At 36.6% G+C, this 24,123-nt stretch overlaps 1 protein-coding gene across 3 annotated transcripts in view; it reads right to left on the reverse strand.

The window, feature by feature from the left end:
* The window catches only part of HPSE2 (heparanase 2 (inactive)), a 583,392-nt gene that overhangs the window by 271,138 nt on the left and 288,131 nt on the right, over positions 1-24,123 (reverse strand). For 2 of the 3 annotated variants that reach the window (XM_027112268.1, XM_027112267.1), the window contains exon 4: positions 387-560. The exons of the other annotated variant lie outside the window; for it this stretch is intronic. In XM_027112268.1, coding sequence (XP_026968069.1) covers positions 387-560 — 174 coding nt within the window. The remainder of the gene's footprint in view (positions 1-386; positions 561-24,123) is intronic. 3 annotated transcript variants of the gene reach the window in all.

A 24,123-nucleotide genomic window follows, 5' to 3' on the forward strand; every position in this document is an offset into this window, starting at 1 on the left:
AGACCAGTTCCCAAATATACTTGACCAAACTCTTTTGAATTATTATAAGGGTCATCTTGTAGGACCAGTGTTCTATAAAAGATTATAAATTTCAGCTTAGGCTGAGCAGCTAGGTTGTATCTGGTTTAATATCAATTTGTTAATCATAAGTCACATTTGGCATTTCCCCTATATTTGGAATAAGGTAACTAGAGATAACTACAGATGCAAATGGTGGGCTTCACTAAATCTACTCTCCACCTGTTTGGCCTTTTACTATTTGGAAGGTCAACTCAGTGGTCAAACAACCCAAGTGTTTTCTGGGCCACTGTACTAGAGATGGCCTGAGCCATCTTATTTTTTACCCTTTATCTTGTCAATTCAGAGGAAACAACATCCTTACTTACCATTACCCAGTTCCCAAGAAATGTTGTACTTTTTACTGGCGCTGTACTTCAACAGACTCAGGGCACTAGAACTGTTCCAGGAGTTATTGGGATTACGACGCAGTGCATTTAGAGCAAATATCAGGTGGAGTCCAGAGCAATCAGCAAAGTTATAAAGTTTGTCTAGAGACCTGGCTGGGAAGAAGCAGAGAAAGGCTTGTAACTTTCAAATCAACATCCCAACAAAAGGAAAATATTAGCAACTACAAAAAGCCTTTCTATGAGCTTCCTGCTAATAGGAATTACACAGAGGCTTCCAAAAGGGACTATTACCTTTTGGTTCAGGGTACATTTCAAGGTGATTTTCAAAAGCAGCACACACAACTCCAGATAAAGTTTGCAAATTGACAACCAAATCTAGTCTATAGTATATTTTATCTGTTAACAAAAAATTGAATTCTTAACATTTAGAAATGGGAAAATATCACAAACTAGCTAGATTTATAGTTTTTCTCAAAAAATCAGAAAATCTGGCACTGCTGGATCTGAACTCCTTTATGAAATGATAGGAATAGTGTCAGGAGACAAGGCCAGAAAACAATGATTGGCTGGGGAGTCAGAAAATAGCTCAACCTAGCAGCACTTCCAAAACAAATCTCACTCAATTTCACATTTCTAATATTTCTGAGAATGGAAATACCACAACTACTAATAGAAATATGTTCATTGTTAGGTTGATCCCAGATACCATGAATGCTATTTACCATATGTCCCATACCCATCCCATTCCTTCACGCCTATTGCCACCATTCTGGTTCTGGCTCTCATTTCCACTTGCATGAATTATTACAAGAATGTACTTGCCTGTCTGCCTCTAGATTCTTCCCAGATCGCCAGATTCATCTTCTCCCAATCAATTTCATTAGTTTCACTTATTCCTCAAAACCTTAGTGGATCTGCAAGACCTTTGTTTCCCTTAGTTCAAGGCCCCTACAACTATAATTTTTCCCCAACTTCAGGTCTCTCTATTACTGTCAAAGAATTCTTTGCAGGTGTTATCCAGTTCTATTTATTATAGAATCCCCTGCCCCACTGGCCTTTGCTCTGATTATTCTCATTCGTCACACCTTTTCTTTCTCTTTTAAACATATCCAGATTTTACTTGTCCTTTTATACAATGTTTCACAAAATATGGATGACATGATTTTAAGTGGTATACAGATTGAAAAAAATTTTTAGGTTAATAATTATGTACAGGAGTTCACATTATCTTAGTACTCATTATCCAAGTCCCTGGAGCAGGGTTTCTCAAATGGGATTCTGTGGAACACCATGTGGGGCTCTATAAGATATCATTAGGGGGTTCTGCAAAAGATGACACAGAGTGACCAAGGTGTCTCACAGCAGCTGTTATAATAGGTCTTTTAGTCCTACGAAGCAGGACCATGATCATTTGGTTGAATCCATTATCAGTGTTTGAAGTGGGATACAGGGTTGCTGCCATTTTTATCTCCATATATGTACAAGAAAGTGTCTTTTAAGAAGCATCAAGAAGAAGGACGGAAATTGTCTCATTTTAGTTGAAAATAAAATCCATGGGAACTTATCTCACATTAAACCCAGAATCAAGTAGCTAAGCAACAACAAACAGCATAGTTTCACATTAAAGAAATAAACTTAATTATTAAAAGAAAAGGAAATAAACTTAATTATTTATTTTTAGTTCCAAAATAGCAATTAAAATTAAAATGCATTTTTAGGCCTATTAAAATTATCATGAAACCAACACATGTGTATACTGATCTTATAATTATCTACATAATCTGACCATGCCACTCAGTAAAAAAATGGTTTCTTTCAAAGTCTCATAGAAAATGTTTTCTTAAGCTATAATTTTATTCATATTGCTTTGACATATAGTTTTAGTAACTTTACTATTCAATACTGTTAATTTATTTTCATATTGAAAACCACATTAGCATGAATTCATAAACCTTATTTAAATAACCTAACAAGCCTACCTTTAGAAAAATTATATCCCATTTTGGCTTAAACCAGTTAATTAACAAAAACATACTATGTTTGCCTTATAATTTTTCAAATTCATAAAAAGGAAAAAAGGGATTAATTTCAAGAACGAAAGTTAATTACTTGTTCTTTTCTTCTTTTCTAGAAAGGTTGTCTAAAAGGTCATTTTCAGTTTTAAATAGGAAGGAAAAAAAACTAAGCTTACAGCTTACCATATATTATGTACCATACCTCAACAGCATTTATATGATAGAAATTTGTGATAATGTTTTAGCCTTACTTGGGTAAGGCACCAAAAAATCAAGTAGAACATTTTAAAAAGAAAAACTGAAGTTTATTCTAACCATACCACTGACCTTTTTGGGGGAACCTACAAAAGAATGGGCTAAAATGTCAGCCAAACTCAACAGATTCTCAGGAAAATATCACTCTATTTAAAAGAGCATTGGCAATTATTATTGGATTATAATATCTACAACTAAATGACTACACTGACATACCATGAGCTTTATATATAATTTTTATCCACAAGTTCCCTGAGACTTGAGAATATTTCAAGTGCTTCTCTGATATAAAGTTTGAGAAGGCTGTCCTAGAGTTAAAGGATGCATAGGAAAATAAAAGTAATCCTAACACTAAAATATTCACTGTTGAGCTGAGAACTGACTTAAACATTCCTTCCACTTGGCAATATTCTCACTAACCAAAGCAATGATGTTTTTAGTTTCTCCAATATAAGGCAAACTCAGTACAAATCTGTTGCAAAGCCAAGTTGCAAATGTGAGAAAAAGACACAGGGCTTCGTGAGATCAATGAAAATAATGTTTGATAATTGCTTAAATCACATGCAAATCCACTAATAAGTAAGGATCTAGAAGAATTTTATCAGTTAGCTGAACAAGAGAAAACTCACAAGAGTGATAATAAAACAGGTTGGTCAAAAAATAATTTTATTAAAAGTTCATATGAGGTCTACTTTGATGTTTTTTAATACTTATGACTGTGCCACAAAAGTTAAATTATTTTATCAGAAAAATACTCAATATTCAAATAAATATCATTTTGTTCATTCAAATTGTTCATAGTTGCAATAACAGCTTATAATTTAAGTATAAAATGAAATACACTTATTTTCATAATTTTTAGTTTTATTTATAAACTAAAACGCTAATCAAACTTTTGCATCAAAATTTCATATGAATGATATTCTTTTTAGGTAGATTAATCCCCTTTAAGTGGCCTTTTTCTAGACCTAATTGTCTCCATATGAGGAGGATTATCTGTGTTTGTTTCATATGTAATAGAAAAACATATATCAAACACAAAAGCACATCAAACCTGTGATTTTATGGATGTGATGGTTTAAGACAAGGAAAATGGTATTTATCAAAAAAATGTCAGTATAAAGAAAAATGTGGAAAAATAACAATATAGACAGTTTGTTAATATGGAAAAAATTGAGAACTAGAGAGCTAGAAGTTTGGGAAATACTTTGTGAAGGATAAAGTTTAAGTCCCGCCTCCTCCATGAAGCCATTCCTCAGTGAACTCACCAATCCACCTACAGTGACCTCAGCCTTCTTTAAACTCAGGGTTTACACCATTTGTTGTCATCTGAGTGCCTTGTGACATTGTCTTACCTTGGGATTACCTCTTGATTTAGTCACTTCTCCAGAGTGAATGGCATGTTTACCCAGTTAAACTGTTAAGTTCCCTAAGGCTGGTACTGTATCTCATTATATCCTTCACAGCATCTATCAGAGAACAATTTCCTGCCTTAAAATCATGCTTAGGAGTTCACACAGCCCAAATTCTGTTTGTTGCACAAAAATGGTCTAGTAAGAAACTGAAAGTTCCGAATGAAAGATATGCATAATAATTATTATTGCTAGTTCAAGAAATATACCCTGAAGTTTATTTTAAAATGATATATATTTGAATATAGAGCATTCAGTAGATGCTCAACAAATGTAATCTTCCTTGTAACATCTGTCAGGTTCCATCCAAGCAAGCAGATACTTAAAGATGACTTCTACTCTCTCCACCAGAGGGTGCCAATGCCTTTATATCCTATAGTCAGGTTGTCTTGGCATCTCACAGGAACAGAACTTTAAGGAGTCTTGTCTAGCAGGCAATTAAAGATGAGGAGCTGGAGTCTTAGAGAGATGGAAGAGAGAGGCTTGGGAGTCATCTACATAGTGCTGTGAAAGCTGATGCTGTGAAAGTTCTTGAGAGTTTTGAAGGACAAAATGGTAGGAAAAAACCTTAAGAAATGTCCACATATAAAGGTCAGGAAGGGGCTTCCCTGGTGGCGCAGTGGTTAAGAGTCCGCCTGCCGATGTAGGGGACACGGGTTCGTGGCCGGTCCGGGAGGATCCCACATGCCGCGGAGCGGCTGGGCCCGTGAGCCATGGCTGCTGAGCCTGCACGTCTGGAGCCTGTGCTCCACAACGGGAGAGGCCACAGCAGTGAGAGGCCCGTGTACCGTAAAAAAAAAAAAAAAAAAAAAAGGTCAGGAAGAAGGAAAAAAAGGAGGGGACAGAGAGAATAAGGAGGAGAACCAGAAATGTAGAATTAAGGGACCCAAAAGAAGGCAGTTTCAAGGAGGTGCTGGTCAATTACAGTAGATGTTGGTGAGAAATTGAGGAGAAAAAGGAGAAAGAAGAAGCAAACTTACTATGGTTAATCAAAAAATGAGATTAGACTCTAGATTTAGGTTGGGGTATGAACTTAAAGAATGAGTGGTAGAGAAAAAAGAATAGACTCTGGTACACTGAACTTACTTCTTGAAGTTCTGTGGCAACAAAACGAAGAAAAGAAACAAAATAATGACTAGAGTAGTACCAGAGATAGGTTAAAGTAAAAAAATCAAGAACCAAGACTGCAATCTGTCAAAAACCATTTTTTCAATGAGGCTAATCTCAGCTCTATGTTACAAATGGATAAGGTCAATGAATTCACACTAAGGTATAAATGATGGTCATTTTTCTCAGTTTCCTCAGCACTTCTCACTTCAAAAACAAAATAGACAAACAACAATTGAAAGAACAAAAAATAGGGCTCCCATTAATCTAAGCAAGAGATGGCTGGAATTTCAAGTAGGATTCATTCATTTATTCAACAAATATTTACTTAGTACCTACTATATGCCAGGAAATATTATAGTCTCCAGGGTTATAGCCATGAACAAAACAGAAAATAGGTCCTTGCGCCATGGAGTTTACCTCTAATGTGGCTGTAGTGGGGATTGATGGAGTCTGTAAAGCAGGGTAGGGGATAGTAGAACCACTGGGGGTGGTATGTTATTTTAAATAAGCCTCATTGATAAGATTAACATTTGAGCAGAGACCCAAGGGAGGTTAGGGAGCAAGTCAAGGGGATAACTACGGAAAGAATTCCAGGCAGAGGGTATAGTAAAGGCAAAGGCCTGAGACAAGTAAGTGACTGATTATTGTGAAGTAGAGCAATGGTGCCATTATGGCTGCCCCAGAATGAACATAAGGGAGAGAAATAGGAGATGAGGTCAGAGTGGCAGCAGGGTCAGATTGTGTAGGGCCTTACTGGCCATTGTAAGGGCCTTGGCTCTTATCTTAAATGACACAGAAAAACACTGGATGGTTTTGAACATGACCAGATTCACATTTCAAAAGCATCACCCTGGCTTCTGAGCCAAAAAGAGACTACAGGGTGAATAGAGGGCAAGGTGAGAACGAGGAAAGTAGCTGGGCATCTATAATGATAATTCAGGCTAGAGATCATAGTGGCTTGGACCTGGGTGGTAGCAGCAGAATGGCGGAAGTGGTTGGATTCCTGGGATGTTTTAAAGGTAGAAGATTTGCTGAAGATTGGATTTGGGGTCTGAGGGGAAAAAAATAGTCAAGGAAAATTCAAGCTTTTGACTTGAGCAACAGAAAGATGAAACTGACATTTAAGAAAGAAGTGTAGAAGGTTGGGAGATGGAAGGAGAGGAAGGCAATCAGAATTTTGGTTTTGGCTACATTAAGTTTGAGATGCCTAACTGACACATTAAGTAAAGAATTTGAGTGATCAGAATATACAAATCCAGAGTTAAGGGGAGAAGTTTTGACTGAAGATATAAATCTGGTTACGCAAAACATTTTGAAAGGTTGGGAGACGTACAGAGCTATACAGGAGGGAAAGTGGAACTGTCATAGGGATTTTCTAATTTCCAGATAACCACTGTCCTCAAAGCAGCATATCCCAGCCCCTGTTAATTTTACAGGAACAATTAACATTTTCTTAATCTTATGTAAAGTGCTGTCTGAACAAATCTTATAGATGTGGCCTCATCCCTCACTTTCCTAACTGATAGCCACCTCTAAACTCCTCTTCTATAGAAATTATGGAGGCACAAGTGTCACCTGGGAATTAAAAAGTGACTTGCTAAGTAATTTTGGCTTCCAATTTGTGCTTCCCCAGAATTCTGTCAAGATGAGGCATTAAAGTCTCTTCATAACTCAATACCTAGGAAAGCATCCCAAGTATTAACTCTACCCCAAACAGGCCCCTTTCCATTAAGTGCTTTTTTTCTTTGGAAGGTTGGGTGGGGCAGGATGCAGCTGCCTCAGAGGATGTCAAAGTATCAACTGAGCTCTGCTCAAGTATGTCCCATTTCTACATTTTGTTTTTCATGAGATTTGATAATCTGTTCATATTTTCATGTGCTCACAATTAGAATAAGCTGACACTACGCTGTTGAACTCAGCACCAATTTCCCCTTTTGAAGTTCAGTACTGTCCTCTAAGAGCTAAGAGTAAGAAACACATGTGTAAATCCTTAGCCACACAGAAAAAGCACTCTCCCTTCACATGAAGTTTTCAAAAGAACAAATAGTTACCAAGGGGTACTTTTGTCCTTTTTGCCAATTTAGAAATGAATAAGATTGGACTGAGTCCTTAAAACAAGTAAACTATTTTTTTCTGCCTGATACTTGCTTAGACTTGGCCAAAGAGTTTCTCAAACACTAGTGTGATGAACTTTGGGTCATGTTAGAACTCCTCACCACTCCTTGACAAACCACATTATTCCATGGCTCTCGTTGCTCTAAGCTTTTTATCTCTGCCTGGAATGTCCTTTCTCCTCTTTTCTTCATTCTTCATAGCTTAGGCCTATGGCCTTCTCTGTGAGGTTTTCCTTGATTCTCCAAGGTAGAGACACTGGGGCTCCCTCCTCTCATCTCTCCCAGCTCTTTATTGGCTCCTGTTACAGCAACAGACAACCATGCTATCATTGTTCAGCTCTGCATCCCTCTCTAAAGGCAGACTGGAGCATTTGCCAAAGAGAAGGTACCATGTCTGCTTTTTTAGCATCCATTTCAGTATCCAATACACAATAAGCCTTAATAAATGTCTGACTCCTACAGGTGTTATTTAGGCCCATTCAATACCACTTGCAATCTGTCTGCACCCTATATATAACCCAACCTGAATTACCATTTTCATTGTAGCAAATTCCCTCGAGATTATGTCTATTACTACATGCTGTTAAATGCATTCAAATACTCTACTTATTGCCTTAAGTGTTCATTTTGGAATGAATAATATTGGGGAGTCATATGTTACTATTCAATAGAAACTGGAAGAACAGAGGAATTTCTAGTGGAAGCTAGGCAGACAGATCCTGAAGGAAATGACAGCTGGAGGCTGTTTTCTGCTGACTTTACTCCCCACCACTGGGCAGCAAGTATTTCTTTGAAGGGAAATCTGAGCAATTCATCTCCGTATCTATCACAAATAAGGAAAGAACAGAAAGCTAATGGCTAGGATTGCCAGATTTAGCAAATACAAATACAAATAATGCTACTGCATTAATACAAGTATGTCCCATTAATATTTGGGACATACTTATGCTAAAAATTATTCATTGTTTATTTGAAATTCAAATTTAATTGGAGGTCCTGTATTTTATCTGACAACTCTACTAAGGGCTGAGTCTTAGAGTAGAGCCACAGTTGTCAGGAGAGAAGTAAGTGGAATTGTCAAGAAGAGATAAGAGAAAGTCATAGAATGATCCAAGAATCAAGATGAAAGAAGAGCAATGAGATCCAACGAAGAAGGTGATTTTCAAAATAATAAGGTAATATAATATCAAATCTTGAAAAGTAAAGAAGATACATAAAGGAAGATAAAGACTGAGAATTACTGCAGTGACTCCCAGACCAGAGATTTAAAAAGCTTCAAAAAGGAATGGACCCCAGTATCAAATGACACAGACACACAGAGCACAGCTAAAATATTTGGGGGGAAGAGGGGCGAGTGAGATATGTCTAATTAGCTGTGGTACGGCATGCCTTGCCACAAGATGGCACTCATAGTTCCTCTTTTTCTGGGTTTCTATCAAACATTTTGCAAAATTTTTATTGTCATAGAACAGAGAGTATCTTATGTTTCAAAACTTACATATAACCTTCTGTTTCATGTTCTATCATTTTTCCACAGCTTATCATTGTTTTTCCCTTTAGAATATGAAGACATAATAAATGCTAGAATTGAGTGGAGGTGGGGGAGGCGTTAGAACCTGGAGGAAGGAACAAATGTAATGCTATAGCAGATACTCAGTACAAAGCCTTAACAAAAGGACTGGCCATCAAACGAAGACTGATGAGCTTCAAGAAAACTAATACAGATAGAAATGGAAGCCAGATTGCTTAGTGTTGAGGACCGATAACGTGCTGAGAAAGTAGAGACTATGTGTTTAGCACATCTGCTGAGAAACATAGGATGGAAGACAGGTGGACTTTTTCCTTATAGGTAATTACTTCCCAAATCAGAGTTTGTTTGCCTTATTCATAAGTTTCAAATACTTGACCGAAATACCTATTAAATAGCAGTTGACCTCATATAATAATATCTCTACAAAAAAATGCATTTGTGTCGCAGAGATACGTCTACTTAACTAAATAACCACTTTGGTCCCCCAATATTATAGCACTTATTTCTTTTCAAAATAACTTCACATCTATTTGTCATACTATATTGCCCATAGAGTGAATGTTTGAATGGAGGCCTAGAGAGATCACAAGATTTGACTAACATTGCACAGAAACAGAACCACGGGCCAGTTTTCCGATGCCTAATTCTATTGAATTATTCTTCCTGTCACTCAATTTCTATTTCAAGTTTTCCACTTATCTAATTTTATTTTTCTGGCATGCATAAAATGAAAATGGCTCTTTGAAATTACCCTGTTTTGAATATTTCCCATGCTATACCAGATATGTAACAGTTAAAAATTACCTATCTTCAGAATAGTATGGGAAAATATGTTCATTATCATCTCTGATTTTTTACAAAACTGAGTATAACCTTGAGATGAACTTTAAAGAAGAACTTATAAATTAATGTACCATTGAAGAGGTAAAATCCTGTGCCTGTTGGTTCAGGTGTATACTTTTGCTAGAATACAGTCCTACCAAACAATCCAAAACAGTTTTCCTTTCAGCCAATAAACCAATCATTAGCTATTTGTTTTTATCTTTTTTTGATCATCAAAGTGAAGACATTATTTGTATCTAAATCTGTTTGAACCCTTTAGACACAAAGAAGAGTGAAATGAAGACAACTTTAGCTTTGTTTCTACCATTCACCTCCCCCACCTCAAACATAAAAAAGGGTGGAGGGGCTTCTATAGCTAGTTCACCAATAATTCCATATAAGCCAAACAAAAGAAAACTTCAAACTTGCTTTGTGGCTAGGCCTCCATGGAGGAACAGCCTTCTTATTGAGTTGGAAAGAATAAAGGGTATTTTTGAATTCACAAGTGTCTGAAAACATCATGTCTGCAAAGTGTGGTTGGCATTTTTATGCATTTAAAAGAGTCCAATGAAGCCCAGCTCCTTACAAATTCCTACAAATAATGAAGAATGGGAAATGGTTTCTGCCACTTGGGGGTCAGAGTGGTGGTATTGCTCCAACCAACTGTACAAAGGAGACCTGTCATTTATAGATAGCTCCAAAGTCTTGGATTAGCAAGAACACAGTGAAGACTGGCTCTTACCCAAAGAGTTTACTCAGAGAGACATTTAATATGGAGTAAATACAGCCTCAAAGAGAACAGCTTTGAAGAAGGGCTTTTAAAAGGTCGGAAGAAGATGAAATGAGGAATGTTGTTACTTAGTGCCTATATTAAACAAATGCTTGCCTTAGCTCTTCTCCAGCACATCTCAAAATGTGGCCAAGTAATAATGACATGCTCACTTCACAGACAAAAAAATAATGTGGAATGGGAAATTATTTGTTAGGATGGGCCCTCAAGCCACTGGGTTGTTCTCAAAGTGTGTGAATGTTCTATTTCCATCAGCCTGGAGACTCTTCCTCTCTCAGGGGCATATCTACCGCTCCACAAACAGCCCAGGATAGTTTGGAAGTCAGATGTTCTCCCCTAACTGTTATACCACTTAAGTTTGGAAACCCTGTTTTCCCTAATCCTTATACCATGTTCTATCTCCTCAGGCCTTTGCTTTAGGAAGAAAGTAACCAATCACTGCTACCATTACAGCAGACAGCACTCTAGGTGTTAACTATTTTGGAGTCACAGGCACCTTCTATTATAAAATCAACTGGATAGTGGTATTCAGTAAAATTTTTAGTTATCTATAACATCACTCCCTACAACCGATTTCTTTCCTGCTGCTATTCATCTCTAGACTTTGTATATATAAATGCATTCATCCATTTGACAAGTACCTGAGTACTTGCTGAGTACCTGTTATGTGTCAGATATTGTTCTAGACAATGGGTTTATAGCAATTATTAAGACAGACAAGGTCCCTGCTTTCAGGGACCTATACTCTAAATAAGTAGGAAAGGAAGAGTAGGAGTGAGGAGGTGATAGGCAATAATAAACAAGATAAATTCGGATGGTGGTGAGTCCTATGAAGAAAAGAAATCAGGTTAATGTAATGGAGACTGGGTGGAAAACTATTTTGTTTGAGTAGTCAGAGACTGCTGCCCTGAGGTGAGGTGCTGAAGTGTCACACTGCTAAATCATGAAGAAGTTATATGTGAGGGATCTCAAGAATTGTAAAGTTTTTTATAACTCCTAAGTATTTTTGTGTGTTTTTCCTAAGATCAAGGGCAATTATGAAGGTATAATTATCAAAATCAGGAAATTTTCACTAAAATAACCAATAATAATCAAAATGAGAAAATAACATTCACAAAAATTAGATAACAACATTATTATCCAATTTATAGACCTAAATTTTGCTAACGGCCCCCAAAAAATGTCCTTTATAGAAATTTTATTGATCCATCCCAGGATCACAGATTTCATTTAATTTTCACATCTCTTTAGTTTCCTTTAATCTGGAACTGTTCCCCATCTTTTCTTCGTCTTTCACAACATTGACATTTTTAAAACTACTGGCCATTCGTTTTGTAGTATTTAAGTTGGGTTTATCTGATGTTTCCTTGAGATTAGATTCATGTTATGCAGGTTATAAAAAGTTTGTCCTTTCAATGTAGAATATCAGTTGTTTCGTTGCTAATATGCAAGGCGGATGGGATGAAAAAATGTATCTTTTGCTAGGGAGAGATCAATGTATGTTTATCCTTCAGATGGCAGCAAAAATGTCAATTCTAAAAACAGAAGTATAATGTGGACAAATCCTATGAATTAGATGCAAATGCAGGAAGGCTTTCCTTACTTGTTCAAAACCCTGAATACAAAGCTTTAGGAAAATCTCAAGAGTCACTAAAAAATTAAGGAAGAATGAGATGGAAAACCGAATGTGATTTATTAATAAGAACAAAGATACGTTTACAAACTTCAAACAAATAAAAATAACTGTGACTGAATATAAATCTATACAGTTTAAATAAAATAGACTAAATACTTAGGTAAATAAATAAGTACTTTTACATAGGTGATGTGAAAAGGAATTGTTAAGCATTTATGAAATTGAAATTTGTGTAGACCACCCAGTGGCAATCACACTGTAGTGTAGCTTTCCTTCAATTGTAGTGTAGTATAGTTCATTTTGCCACAAATACTAACTAAAAGCAAACAAACAAGAAAGGTGTGGTTGGGTAGTTTGTCACTAGGAATGATGGAGAAGGAAAAGACTGGAAAATCCAAAGTCTGTATAGAAAATATAAGGAATGAGAGTGGTAGAGACTGAGCAAGGAGTACTGTCACATGAATTTAGCTATTAGACCACTGCATCATAAGGGCCTTGAGGGCATGGGCTAGGATTGTTCTCTGGTTATAGTTCTCTTTACCAATGCCTATCTTAAAATATGGTATCCAGAAATTAAATTAAAACTCTGTATATGACCTAGCACACACAACAGGACTGCTGCTTCCCTTTTTATTTCTACACCTCTATTCTATTAGTGCCTAAGTTACCATCGAACCTAATCTGTGAAATTTTAGAGATGAAGCAGAACCAAGACTGTCATTTAGTTCAGTTTCCTCAGTTTTCAAACGAGAAGAATGAAGTGATTAAAGTTAACTGACTTGCCCAAAATTATCCAACAGTAATACCACTAGTGAGCAAACAGTTCAGGTTTGGAACCCCAGAAGACGCCATGAAGAAGCCACTACCAAAATAACACCACCCAGGGAGCACAGGGAACAAAGCACTGGACTTGGAGTCAGAAAACTTGTATTTGAATCCCTGCCTTTTACTTTCTATGAGACCATGGGCAATCACTACAACTATCTGTAAAAATGGAATGATAAGACCTGCCACATAAAAATGTCACATATACTCAATGCAAAAAAGTGATTTGTAAAAAAGATTAAATATTAAAGCTATTGAGATTTATTATTATAATGATGATCACATACCCACAATTTGGTTAAAAAGATGTAATGTTTTTCAAGTAAGTAGATGGTTATGGGGATATCCCTAATCCCCATGCTTCAGGAAAGATGTTGCATACATTTAAATCTGACTTTAAAGAATCTTAATTTTTAAACTTTTGATTATGGAAAATTTCAAACATATACAAAGTGAATAGAATATAACAAATCCCCATGTATCTTTCACACAGCATCAATATCTTTAAAATTCTGCCATTCTTTTTTTTTTACTGTGGTAATATACACAAGACATAAAATTTACCATTTTAACCATTTTTAAGTGTACAGTTCAGTGGCAATGAGTACATTCACATGTTGTGTCTGTCATTCTTATTTCACCTAAACCTGCACCTACTCCCCACCTATTCAACTCCATGATATGAGAATCTCACGTTTTAAATCAGATATCTAACACTTCAATTTCTGTCCAAATTCACATGTAATTTTTTTGCTCTAATCCTCAGTTCTCCTTCATGAGTATCATAACACCTCTCTCTCAAAATTGCTGTGAAGTTTAAAGGATGCACTGTACTATCACATAGCAGGCACTCAATAACTTAGTTCACTTGCCCACACCATTCATACGGTATGACTGATCCTGGCGATGCTGTACTGCTAACACAATGGATTCCATTTCATTGATGTGATAACTCTCAAGTTTTATTTGGAATATTTTCTTGATATTTCTTCATTGTTCCCTTGTACCCTGTCTAGGTGGGATATATAAACCTAATTAAGTTTCCAATATGATAATTGTCTCTGTAGAAAAGTGATGAAGAAGTTCTTCATATCTTGGTGATAGTATTTAATTATAAGAGTAACAAAATAAGCTCCAGTAGCCTAAATGAGGAGTTTCTCAACTCAGTGCAGTAAATTATTCAAGTGTATTGATGAGAAAATCAAAAACACCTTTGCTTTCCCTTTAATGACTGAGTCACTGTGGAAGACACAGGAAAGCATTGACTCCCATTTTCTGGGTCACAGCTCTGACTAGGCTCTCTCATCTCTGACAGGTTCTTCTCAGCCTCACTTTATCTTTCTGCATACTAAATTGGGAGATATTCTACGAACTACTCCTCAGCCTTGAGTTCTTTTACAAGCTCCAACAGATGACTCATTTACATGGCTTCAGTCTACAGCTCTATATGAGCAGCTCTAAAATGAACATCTCTGGCCCACAATTCTCTGACTCCAGGAATCTTCTGAACTCATCATCATCTCCCACCCCCCAATCTCTTTTTTCCCTCCCAGAAATCCTACTTCTGTCAATTATACCATCACTCTCCTGGTCATCCTGTCTTAAACAAAAGCCTCATCCTTCCCTTTTTTTTCCGGTATGCCGGCCTCTCACTGTTGTGGCCTCTCCCGTTGCGGAGCACAGGCTCCGGACGCGCAGGCTCAGCGGCCATGGCTCACGGGCCCAGCCGCTCCGCAGCATGTGGGATCCTCCCAGACCAGGGCACGAACCCGCGTCCCCTGCATCAGCAGGCGGACTCTCAACCACTGCACCACCAGGGAAGCCCATCCTTCCATTTTTTAAATCCCTATCTCCTATACCCAATTCAATTCCAAAGAAGAGTGAGTCTTCCTTAGAAATATCTTTTAGTTGCTCCACACTTTTCCCAACTCCACTAATTGGAAACATTACAACTTTACAACCTAATTAATGCAATAGCTCATGTGGTCAATCATATGATTTCTAGCATATAATGCTTAATCAAGAAATCAGAATTCTGAACTCTTCTAGAAATCAATCATGCTTCAGCAACCCTTCAACTAACACTCAGGAGAGTTTAAAAAGACATAAATCCTTTTTCTGAGCCAGATAAGACAAAGTTCTCTGTATTGGTAAAGCATGTTATTTTATAACTAGGTCTGAATAATGCAAACATCTGATAATCTTCAGAGAAATCACACTAACAAAATCTGAGTGCAACCTGGGCCCTCTTAAATACAGCTCACATTTCCCTAATTTTACAGTCTCTACATAAAAACCTATATTCCCATTATCACATTTAGAGAGCCCTTCAAAGGTGCCATAAAGTTCCAGTCTTGATAATCTCCAATTAGCGTCCTAGTTACATAGCTCTGAAGTTCCAGTTTACTAGCTTAACATGTAAGCTAGAGCTTATCTTAACTGAAAGCATTTACCTCTAATGACTGGTTTCCATCCCAAGCCCCCAGCTATACAAAACAGCTAACTTCCAGATTTTAGTTTTCTGCTTAGTTTTTCTCAGGCAGTTTAGTACAGTCCAAATATCTACCTTCCCAGGTGGCTCTTCTATCAGAGAATACCCCAATTGACATTCACTCACTGGTGCTCTGGGGCTCAAAGTTTTTATAATATGCATGCACAGATACAATTACAAATACACATTGCAATCCCATTTGTTTAGTAAAATCTTAGACATAACCTTAGTGTCTATTCATAAGTGGGTAGGAGAGTGGGTGAGTATATAGATGTAACAAAATTACCATGAGTTGTTACTTGTTGAAATTGAGTGATGGTTTCATTATACAAGTCTCTCTGCTTTTTTGCATATGTTTAAATTCTTTCCATAAAAATTTTTAAAATTAAGGTATAAACCTACGATGAATATAATGTAACACTAGAAACAATTGGTTGATCTGTACTCACAGAATAGAGCTATGATACACTAAGTGAAAAAGAACAAATTAATAAACAATAAGTATACTATGGCTCCTTTTTAGGAGTTTGAAAGCTCTCTGTATGTTTATGAGTACATATATTTGCATATCCACAGATAAAGGTCTGAAAAGAGACCCATCAAACTAACAGATAACCCTGGGAATTAGGAGGGATAAGAGTGGATGATCATGTCTTACTCTATATACTGCAATAAGGTTTGAATTTTTACCAGCATCTGTAAATTTGAAATATAAAGAAAATAATAATAGTAATAATAATATTAACAACTAAAATCTTTAGTGCTACAGGGACCTAGAGGTTTATATTCTTGGGAGTATTAAATACTGAGGAATACTAGAGGTATACGTCTATACTTCAAAGCATGCAACATACTGAAGGTAAAATCCAATCCGTTTATCTGACCTACTCTCTCAAGGCACTGACTTTAATTAAATGCTTTCCCTACTAACCTTATCTGGGGCTGCCTTCTGTTACTTCCTGGCAAGGTTTTACTTACGTCTTTGATTTTCCCTTGTTATAGGCAGAACAGATGGAGGAAAGCCATAAAAGATTTTTTTGCTCTTTAGTCTGGTCCAAATTCATAATTTTCTTAAAAATCATGATCGGAGTCGATTTCCATGGCAACCAGTAGTTACTAACTTTGTGCTTGGCCCAAAGACGCTACTATTCCTTCTCTACTTTTAACTCAGGGATCTGCACCTCTCCTTGTTTTTGTACCTACTAATTCTTATAACCTTCAGGTCCTAGTTTCCCTGCCTTCCACTATCTCTCCATCCATGTCTGGGTCTAGTGCTTTTCTCTATCAAAGTACTTGTCACATTATACTAAAAATGCTTATTTAACTGCCTCCCCTGTAAGACTGTAAGGGAGCTGCAACCAGGGGTAGATCCAGGTTTCATGGATCCTGAAACTAATGCAACTTAGGGAGCCTTCTTTAAGAGAAGGATATAAATTATAAATACAAAATGTACAAAATTATGTATAACTATGTATATTAGTTAGAATGAGAAAAGAAATCACAACAGATTATTGAGGTTTTAGAGCATAAGATCCCTCTCTTCTGAGACTTCTTTAGGCAATTTACTAGAAATGCTTACTTAGAAATGCATCCTGATTGCAACCTGGCTTTCCTTTCCCATTACTGGTACACACACACTAACAGGTGATGGATCTTAAAGTCTAAGCTTCAGTAACTTCACCATAAATTTATGTCTGGCTTCTTCACTGCTTAATTCTCAGCAGTCTGCTTAGTGTCCTATACATATTAGGTCTTCAAAAAAAAAACTGTGATGCATGAAAGTAGGATGGATGTATTAATCCTTCTTTTACCAAATACCTTTTACAAACCCTTCTACTACTTTTAAGAGAAAAGCCTACTGTAAAATCTAGCCCTTGCCTTCCTCTCCAATAGCCTCTTGAACACCTCTCTTCTTTACCTTATATGTCTAGCCACTCTGGCTTTCTCTCATCACCTCAGGACCTGTCTGTGGTGGTCCCCTCTGTCTAGATCCTTCTTCTTATTCTCCTATCTCAATTCAGATATTACTTCCAGCCTAGGTTAAATCTCCCAGTCATCTCATTCATAATATTCCCTACTTCTTCAAAACACTTTTCACGGTTTAATTGAAGAGTTGTGTAAAAAGTAGTTTAATATCTATTTTGCTCCTGGAATGAAAACTTCATGAAGGTAGCAATCATAGTTTGCCTATTTATTCATTGTTTCCCCAACTTACCACAATGCTGTGTACAGAGTAGGTGCTCAACAAATATTTGTAGAATGAAAGAAAAAAAATGAATGAATGACGATGAATGCCCAAAACAATACAACTCTCAGTATATATTGAAGAAAATGTGGTGTTTAAGATCAAAGACATCCACTGGCCAAAAGGAGCAATGAAATGACTGTAACATATACACACACATATATATAAAATAGATAAACAACAAAGACCTACTGTATAGCATAGGGAATTATTTCAATAACTAGTAATAACCTATAATGAAAAAGAATATATATATATATACACATAGATATACACACAGATATGTGTGTAACTGAATCACTTTGTTATACACCCTAAACTAACACAATATTGTAAATTAACTGTACTTCAATTTAAAATGGTTAAAAAGATTGAGTAATAATAGTTAACATTTCTTGCTTTCTGTATGCTAAGCTTTGTAGTAAACTCTTTTTTTTGCAGTACGCGGGCCTCTCATGTTGTGGCCTCTCCCGTTGCAGAGCACAGGCTCCGGAGGCGCAGGCTTAGCGGCCATGGCTCATGGGCCCAGCCGCTCCGCGGCATGTGGGATCTTCCCGGACCAGGGCACGAACCCGTGTCCCCTGCATTGGCAGGCGGACTCTCAACCACTGTACCACCAGGGAAGCCCTGTAGTAAACTCTTTATATGTAGTTATTTCATTTGATCCTCAGAACAACCTTATAAAGAAGTAAATTTTAGAATCAGCTTGTTAATTTCTATACAAGATCCCACTGGATTTTGATTGGGATTGCATTCTACAGATCACTCTACAGATTAGATTGCCATCTTAACAATAATGAGTATTGCAAACCATGAACACAAAAAATATCTCCATTTATCCAGGTATTTTAAAATGTACTTTAGCAGTTTTATATTTTTCAGCATGCAAATCTTACACATGCTTCCATGGCGTGGCTATGCAAACACATATTTTGCTAGAGTTGTACCTAATAGTTACATGGTTTGGGGTGCTACTGTAAGTGACATTATTTTTAAAATTTCAATTTCCAATTGTGCATTGTTAGAATATAGAAATACAAATTTTTTATATCAGCCTTGTATCTTGCTACCTTGCTAAACATACTTATCAGTTCCAGTGATGTCTTTGTAGATTATTTGAAAGTTTCTATACAATCATGTTGTCTGTGAATAGAGATAATTTTACTTAACCTTTCCAAACTGGATTCCTTTCTTTTTTAAAATTTTTATTTTATATTGGAATATAGTTGATTAACAATGTTTTGTTAGTTTCAGATATACAGCAGAGTGATTCAGTTATGCATATACATGTATCTATTCTTTTTCAAATTCCTTTCCCGTTTACATTATGACAAAATACTTAGCAGAGTTCCCTCTGCTATACAGTAGGTCCTTGCTGGTTATCTATTTAAAAAAATAGCAGTGTGTACATGTGAATACCAAAGTCCCAATCTATCCCACCCCCGACCCTTCCCCCCATAACCATAAGTTCATTCTCTGAGTCTGTCGGTCTGTTTCTGTTTTGTAAATAAGTTCGTTTGTATCATTTTTTTTAGATTCCATATATAAGCAATATCATAAGATATTTGTCTTTCTCTGTCTGACTTACTTCACTTAGTATGATAATCTCCAGGTCCATTCATGTTGCTGCAAATAGCATTATTTCATTCTTTTTAATGGCTGAGTAATATTCCATTGTATATATACACATCTTCTTTATCCACTCATCTTTCAATGGACATTTAGGTTGCTTCCATGTCTTGGCTATTGTAAACAGCGGTGCAATGAACACTGGGGTGCATGTATCCTTTCAGAGCCTGTTCTTCTCCAGATATATGTCCAGGAGTGGGATTGCTGGATCATATGGTAACTATATTTTGTTTCTTAAGAAATCTCCATACTGTACTCCATCATGGCTGTACCAATTTACATTCCCACCCACAGAACAGGAGGGTTCCCTTTTCTCCACACCCTCTCCAGCATTTATTGTTTGTAGACTTTTTTTTTTTTTTTTTTTTGCGGTATGTGGGCCTCTCACTGTTGTTGCCTCTCCCATTGCAGAGCACAGGCTCCAGATGCGCAGGCTCAGCGGCCATGGCGCACGGGCCCAGCCACTCTGCAACATGTGGGATCTTCCCGGACCGGGGCACGAACCCGTGTCCCCTGCATCGGCAGGTGGACTCTCAACCACTGCACCACCAGGGAAGCCCTGCTTGTAGACTTTTTGATGATGGCTATCCTGACTGGTATGAGGTGATATCTCATAGTTTTGATTTGCATATCTCTAATAATTAGCAATGTTGAGCATTTTTTCATGTGCCTCTTGGCCGTGTGTATGTCTTCTTTGGAGAAAGGACTATTTAGGTCTTCTGACCATTTTTTGATTTTTTTTTTTTTATATTGACCCACATGAGCTGTTTTTAAATTTAGGACTAATCCCTTGTTGGTCACATTGTTTGCAAATATTTTCTCCCATTCTGTGTGCTGTCTTTTCATTTTGTTTACGGTTTCCTTTGTTGTGCAAAACCTTTTGAGTTTATTTAGGTCCCATTTAGTTTCCTTTTTATTCCCATTACTCTAGGAGGTGGATCCAAAAAGATATTTCTCCATTTTATGTCAAAGAGTGTTCTGCCTATATTTTCCTCTAAGGGTTTTACAGTATCCAGTCTTACATTTAGGTCTTTAATCCTTTTTGAGCTTATTATTGTGTATGGTGTTAAAGAATGTTCTAATTTCATTTTTTGGCATGTAGCTGTCCAGTTTTCCCAGCACAATTTATTGAAGAGACTTTGTTGTACATTAATTGACCACAGGTGCATGTGTTTCTTTCTGGGCTTTCTATCCTGTACCATTGATCCATATTTCTGTTTTTGTGCAAGTACCATACTATTTTGATTACTGTTGCTTTGTAGTATAGTCTGGAGGCAGCAAGCCTGATTCCTCCCACTCCCGCTTTGTTTTTCAAGATGGCTTTGTTTATTCGAGGTCTTTTGTGTCTCCATACAAATTTTAAGATTTTCTGTTCTAGTTCTGTGAAAAAGGCCATTGGTAATTTGACAGGGATTGCTTTGAATCTGTAGGTTCCCTTGTGTAATATGGTCATTTTGACAATACTGATCCTTCCAGCCCAAGAACATGGTATACCTTTCCATCTGCTTGTGTCATCTTCAATTTCTTTCATCAGTGTCTTATAGCTTTTGGACTACAGGTCTTTTGCATCCTTAGGCAGATTTATTCCTAGGTATTTTATTCTTTTTGATGCAATGGTAAATGGGATTGTTTCCTTAATCTCTCTTCCTGATCTTTTGTTGTTTTTGTATAGGAATGTAACACATCTCCGCGTACTTATTTTATATCCTGCATTTTACCAAATTCATTGATGAGCTCTAGCTGTTTTCTGGTAGCATCTTTAGGATTTTCAATATATAGTATCATGTCATCTGCAAACAGTGACAGTTTTACTTCTTCTTTTCCAGTTTGGATTCCTTTTATTTCTTTTTCTTCTCTGACTGCCATGGCTAGGACTTCCAAAACTAATTTGAATAAAAGTGATGAGAGTGGACATCCTTGTCTTGTTCCTGATCTTAGTGGAAATGCTTTCAGCTTTTCACTGTTGAGTATGATGTTAGCTGTAGATTTGTCATATATGGCCTTTATTATGTTGAGGTACATTCTCTCTACGCACACTTTCTGGAGAGTTTTTATTGTAAATGGATGTTGAATTTTGTCAGAAGCTTTTTCTGCATCTATTGAGATGATCCTATGGTTTTTATTCTTCAATTTATTGATTTGGTATATCACACTGATTGATTTGCAGACATTGAGAAATCCTTGCATCCCTGCAATAAATCCCACTTGATCAAGGTGTGTGATCCTTTTAATGTACTGTTGGATTCATTTTGCTAGTAATTTGTTAAGAACTTTTATGTATATGTTCTTCAGTGATATTGGCTTATAAGTTCCTTTTTTCTGGTATTTTTGTCTGGTTTTGCGATATCAGGGTGATGGTGTCCTCATAGAATGAATTTGGGAATGTTCCTTTCTCTGCAGTTTTTTGGAATAGTTTCTGAAGGATAGGTATTAAACCTTCTCTAACCGTTTGACAGAATTTTCCTGTGAAGCCAACTGGTCCTGGACTTTTGTTTCTTGAGAGTTTTAAAATCACAGTTTCAATTACAGAACTTGTGATTGGTCTGTTCATATTATCTATTTCTTCCTGGTTCAGTCTTGGGCAATTGTATCTTTCTAAGAATTTGTCCATCTCTTCTGGGTTGTCCATTTTATTGGCATATAGTTGCTTGTAGTAGTATCTTATGATCCTTTGTATTTCTGTGGTGTCTGTTGGAACTTCTCCTTTTTCATTTCTGATTTTATTGATCTGAGCCCTCTTCCTTCGTTTTGTGATGAGTCTGGCTAATGGTTTATCAATTTTGTTTACCTTTTCAAAGAACCAGCTTTTAGTTTCATTAATCTTTTCTATTGTTTTTTTAATCTCTATTTTTCTGCTCTGATCTTTATGATTTAATTCCATCTACTGACTTCAGGTTTTGTTTATTCTTCTTCCTCTTGTTGTTTAAGGTATAAGGTTAGGTTGTTTGAGATTTTTCTTGTTTCCTGAGGTAAGATTGTATTGCTATAAACTTCCCTCTTACAACAGCTTTTGTGGCATCCCATAGGTTTTGGATCATTGTTTTTTTTTCATTTTCACATGTCTCTAGGTATTTTTTGAATTCCTCTTTGATTTCTTCCAAATCCATTGGTTGCTTAGTAGCATATTGTTTAGCCTCCATGTGTTTGTGTTTTTTACAGGTTTTTTTCTTGAGTTGATTTCTAATCTCATAGTGTTGTGGTTGGAAAAGATGCTTGATATGATTTCACTTTTCTTAAATTTACTGAGACTTGCTTTGTGGCCCACCATGTGATCAGTCCTGGAGAATGTTCCATGTGCACTTGAGAAGAATGCATATTCTGGGGCTTTTGGATGGAATGCTTTATAAATATCAATTAAGTCCATCTGGTCTAATGTGTCATTTAAGGCCTGTGTTTCCTTACTGATTTTCTATTGGGATGATCTGTCCATTGATGAAAGTGGGTGTGTTAAAGTCCCCCACTATTATTGTGTTACTGTCTATTTCTCCTTTTATGGCTTTTAGCATTCATCTTATATATGATGTGCTCCTATGGTGTGTCCATATATATTCACAATTGTTACATCTTCTTCTTGGATCGATCCCTTGATCATTATGTAGTGTCCTTCTTTGTCTCTTGTAACAGTCTTAATTTTAAAGTCTGTTTTGTGTGATATGAGTATTGCTACTCCAGCTTTCTTTTGATTTCCATTTACATGGAATACATTTTTCTATCCCCTCATTAGCAGTCTGTATGTGTCCCTAGATCTGAAGTGGGTCTCTTATAGACAGCATATATACAGGTCTTGTTTTTGTTTCCATTCAGCCAGTCTATGTCTTTTGGTTGGAGAATTTAATCCATTTATGTTTAAGGTAATTATCAATATGTATGTTCTTATTGCCAGTTTGTTAATTGTTTTGGCTTTGTTTTTGAAGGTGTTTTTGCTTCCCTTCCTCTTTTGTTCTCTTCTCTTGTGATTCAATGACTAACTTCAGTGTTGTGTTTGGACTCCTTTTTCTTTTTTGTGTGTATATCCATTTTATATTTTTGGTTTGTGGTTACCATGAGGTTTTGATACAGCAAGCTACATGTAAACAAGATTGTTTTAAGTTGTTTTTCTTTTAATTTCAAATGCATTTCCAACATCCTGCATTTATGCTCTCCTCTTCTCACAATTGCTGGTTTTATACCATATTAGTGTGCAGATAATTTCCTACCTTTACTGTATGTTTGCCTTTACCAGTGAGCTTTCTGATTTTTAAATTTCTTTTTTTGTTTAACATCTCTATTGGAGTATAATTGCTTTACAATGGTGTGTTAGTTTCTGCTTTATAACAAAGTGAATCAGTTATACATATACATATGTTCCCATATCTCTTCCCTCTTGTGTCTCCCTCCCTCCCACCCTCCCTATACCACCCCTCTAGGTGGTCACAAAGCACCGAGCAGATCTCCCTGTGCTATGTGGCTGCTTCCCACTAGCTATCTATTTTATGTTTGGTAGTGTATATATGTCCATGCCACTCTCTCACTTTGTCCCAGCTCACCCTTCCCCCTCCCCATATCCTCAAGTCCATGCTCTAGTAGGTCTGTGTCTTTATTCCCATCTTGCCCCTAGGTTCTTCATGACTTTTTTTTTTTCTTAGATTCCATATATATGTGTTAGCATACGGTATTTGTCTTTCTCTTTCTGACTTACTTCACTCTGTATAACAGACTCTAGGTCCATCCATCTTACTACAAATAACTCAATTTCGTTTCTTTTTATGGCTGAGTAACATTCCATGTATACATGTGCCACATCTTCTTTATCCATTCAACTGTCGATGGACACTTAGGTTCCTTCCATGTCCTGGCTATTG

The sequence above is a fragment of the Aethalodelphis obliquidens genome, unplaced genomic scaffold (genome assembly GCF_003676395.1).
Source record: "Aethalodelphis obliquidens isolate GAN/ISIS:26980383/991018 unplaced genomic scaffold, ASM367639v1 scaffold11, whole genome shotgun sequence".
NCBI classification, from domain to species: Eukaryota; Metazoa; Chordata; class Mammalia; order Artiodactyla; family Delphinidae; genus Aethalodelphis; species Aethalodelphis obliquidens.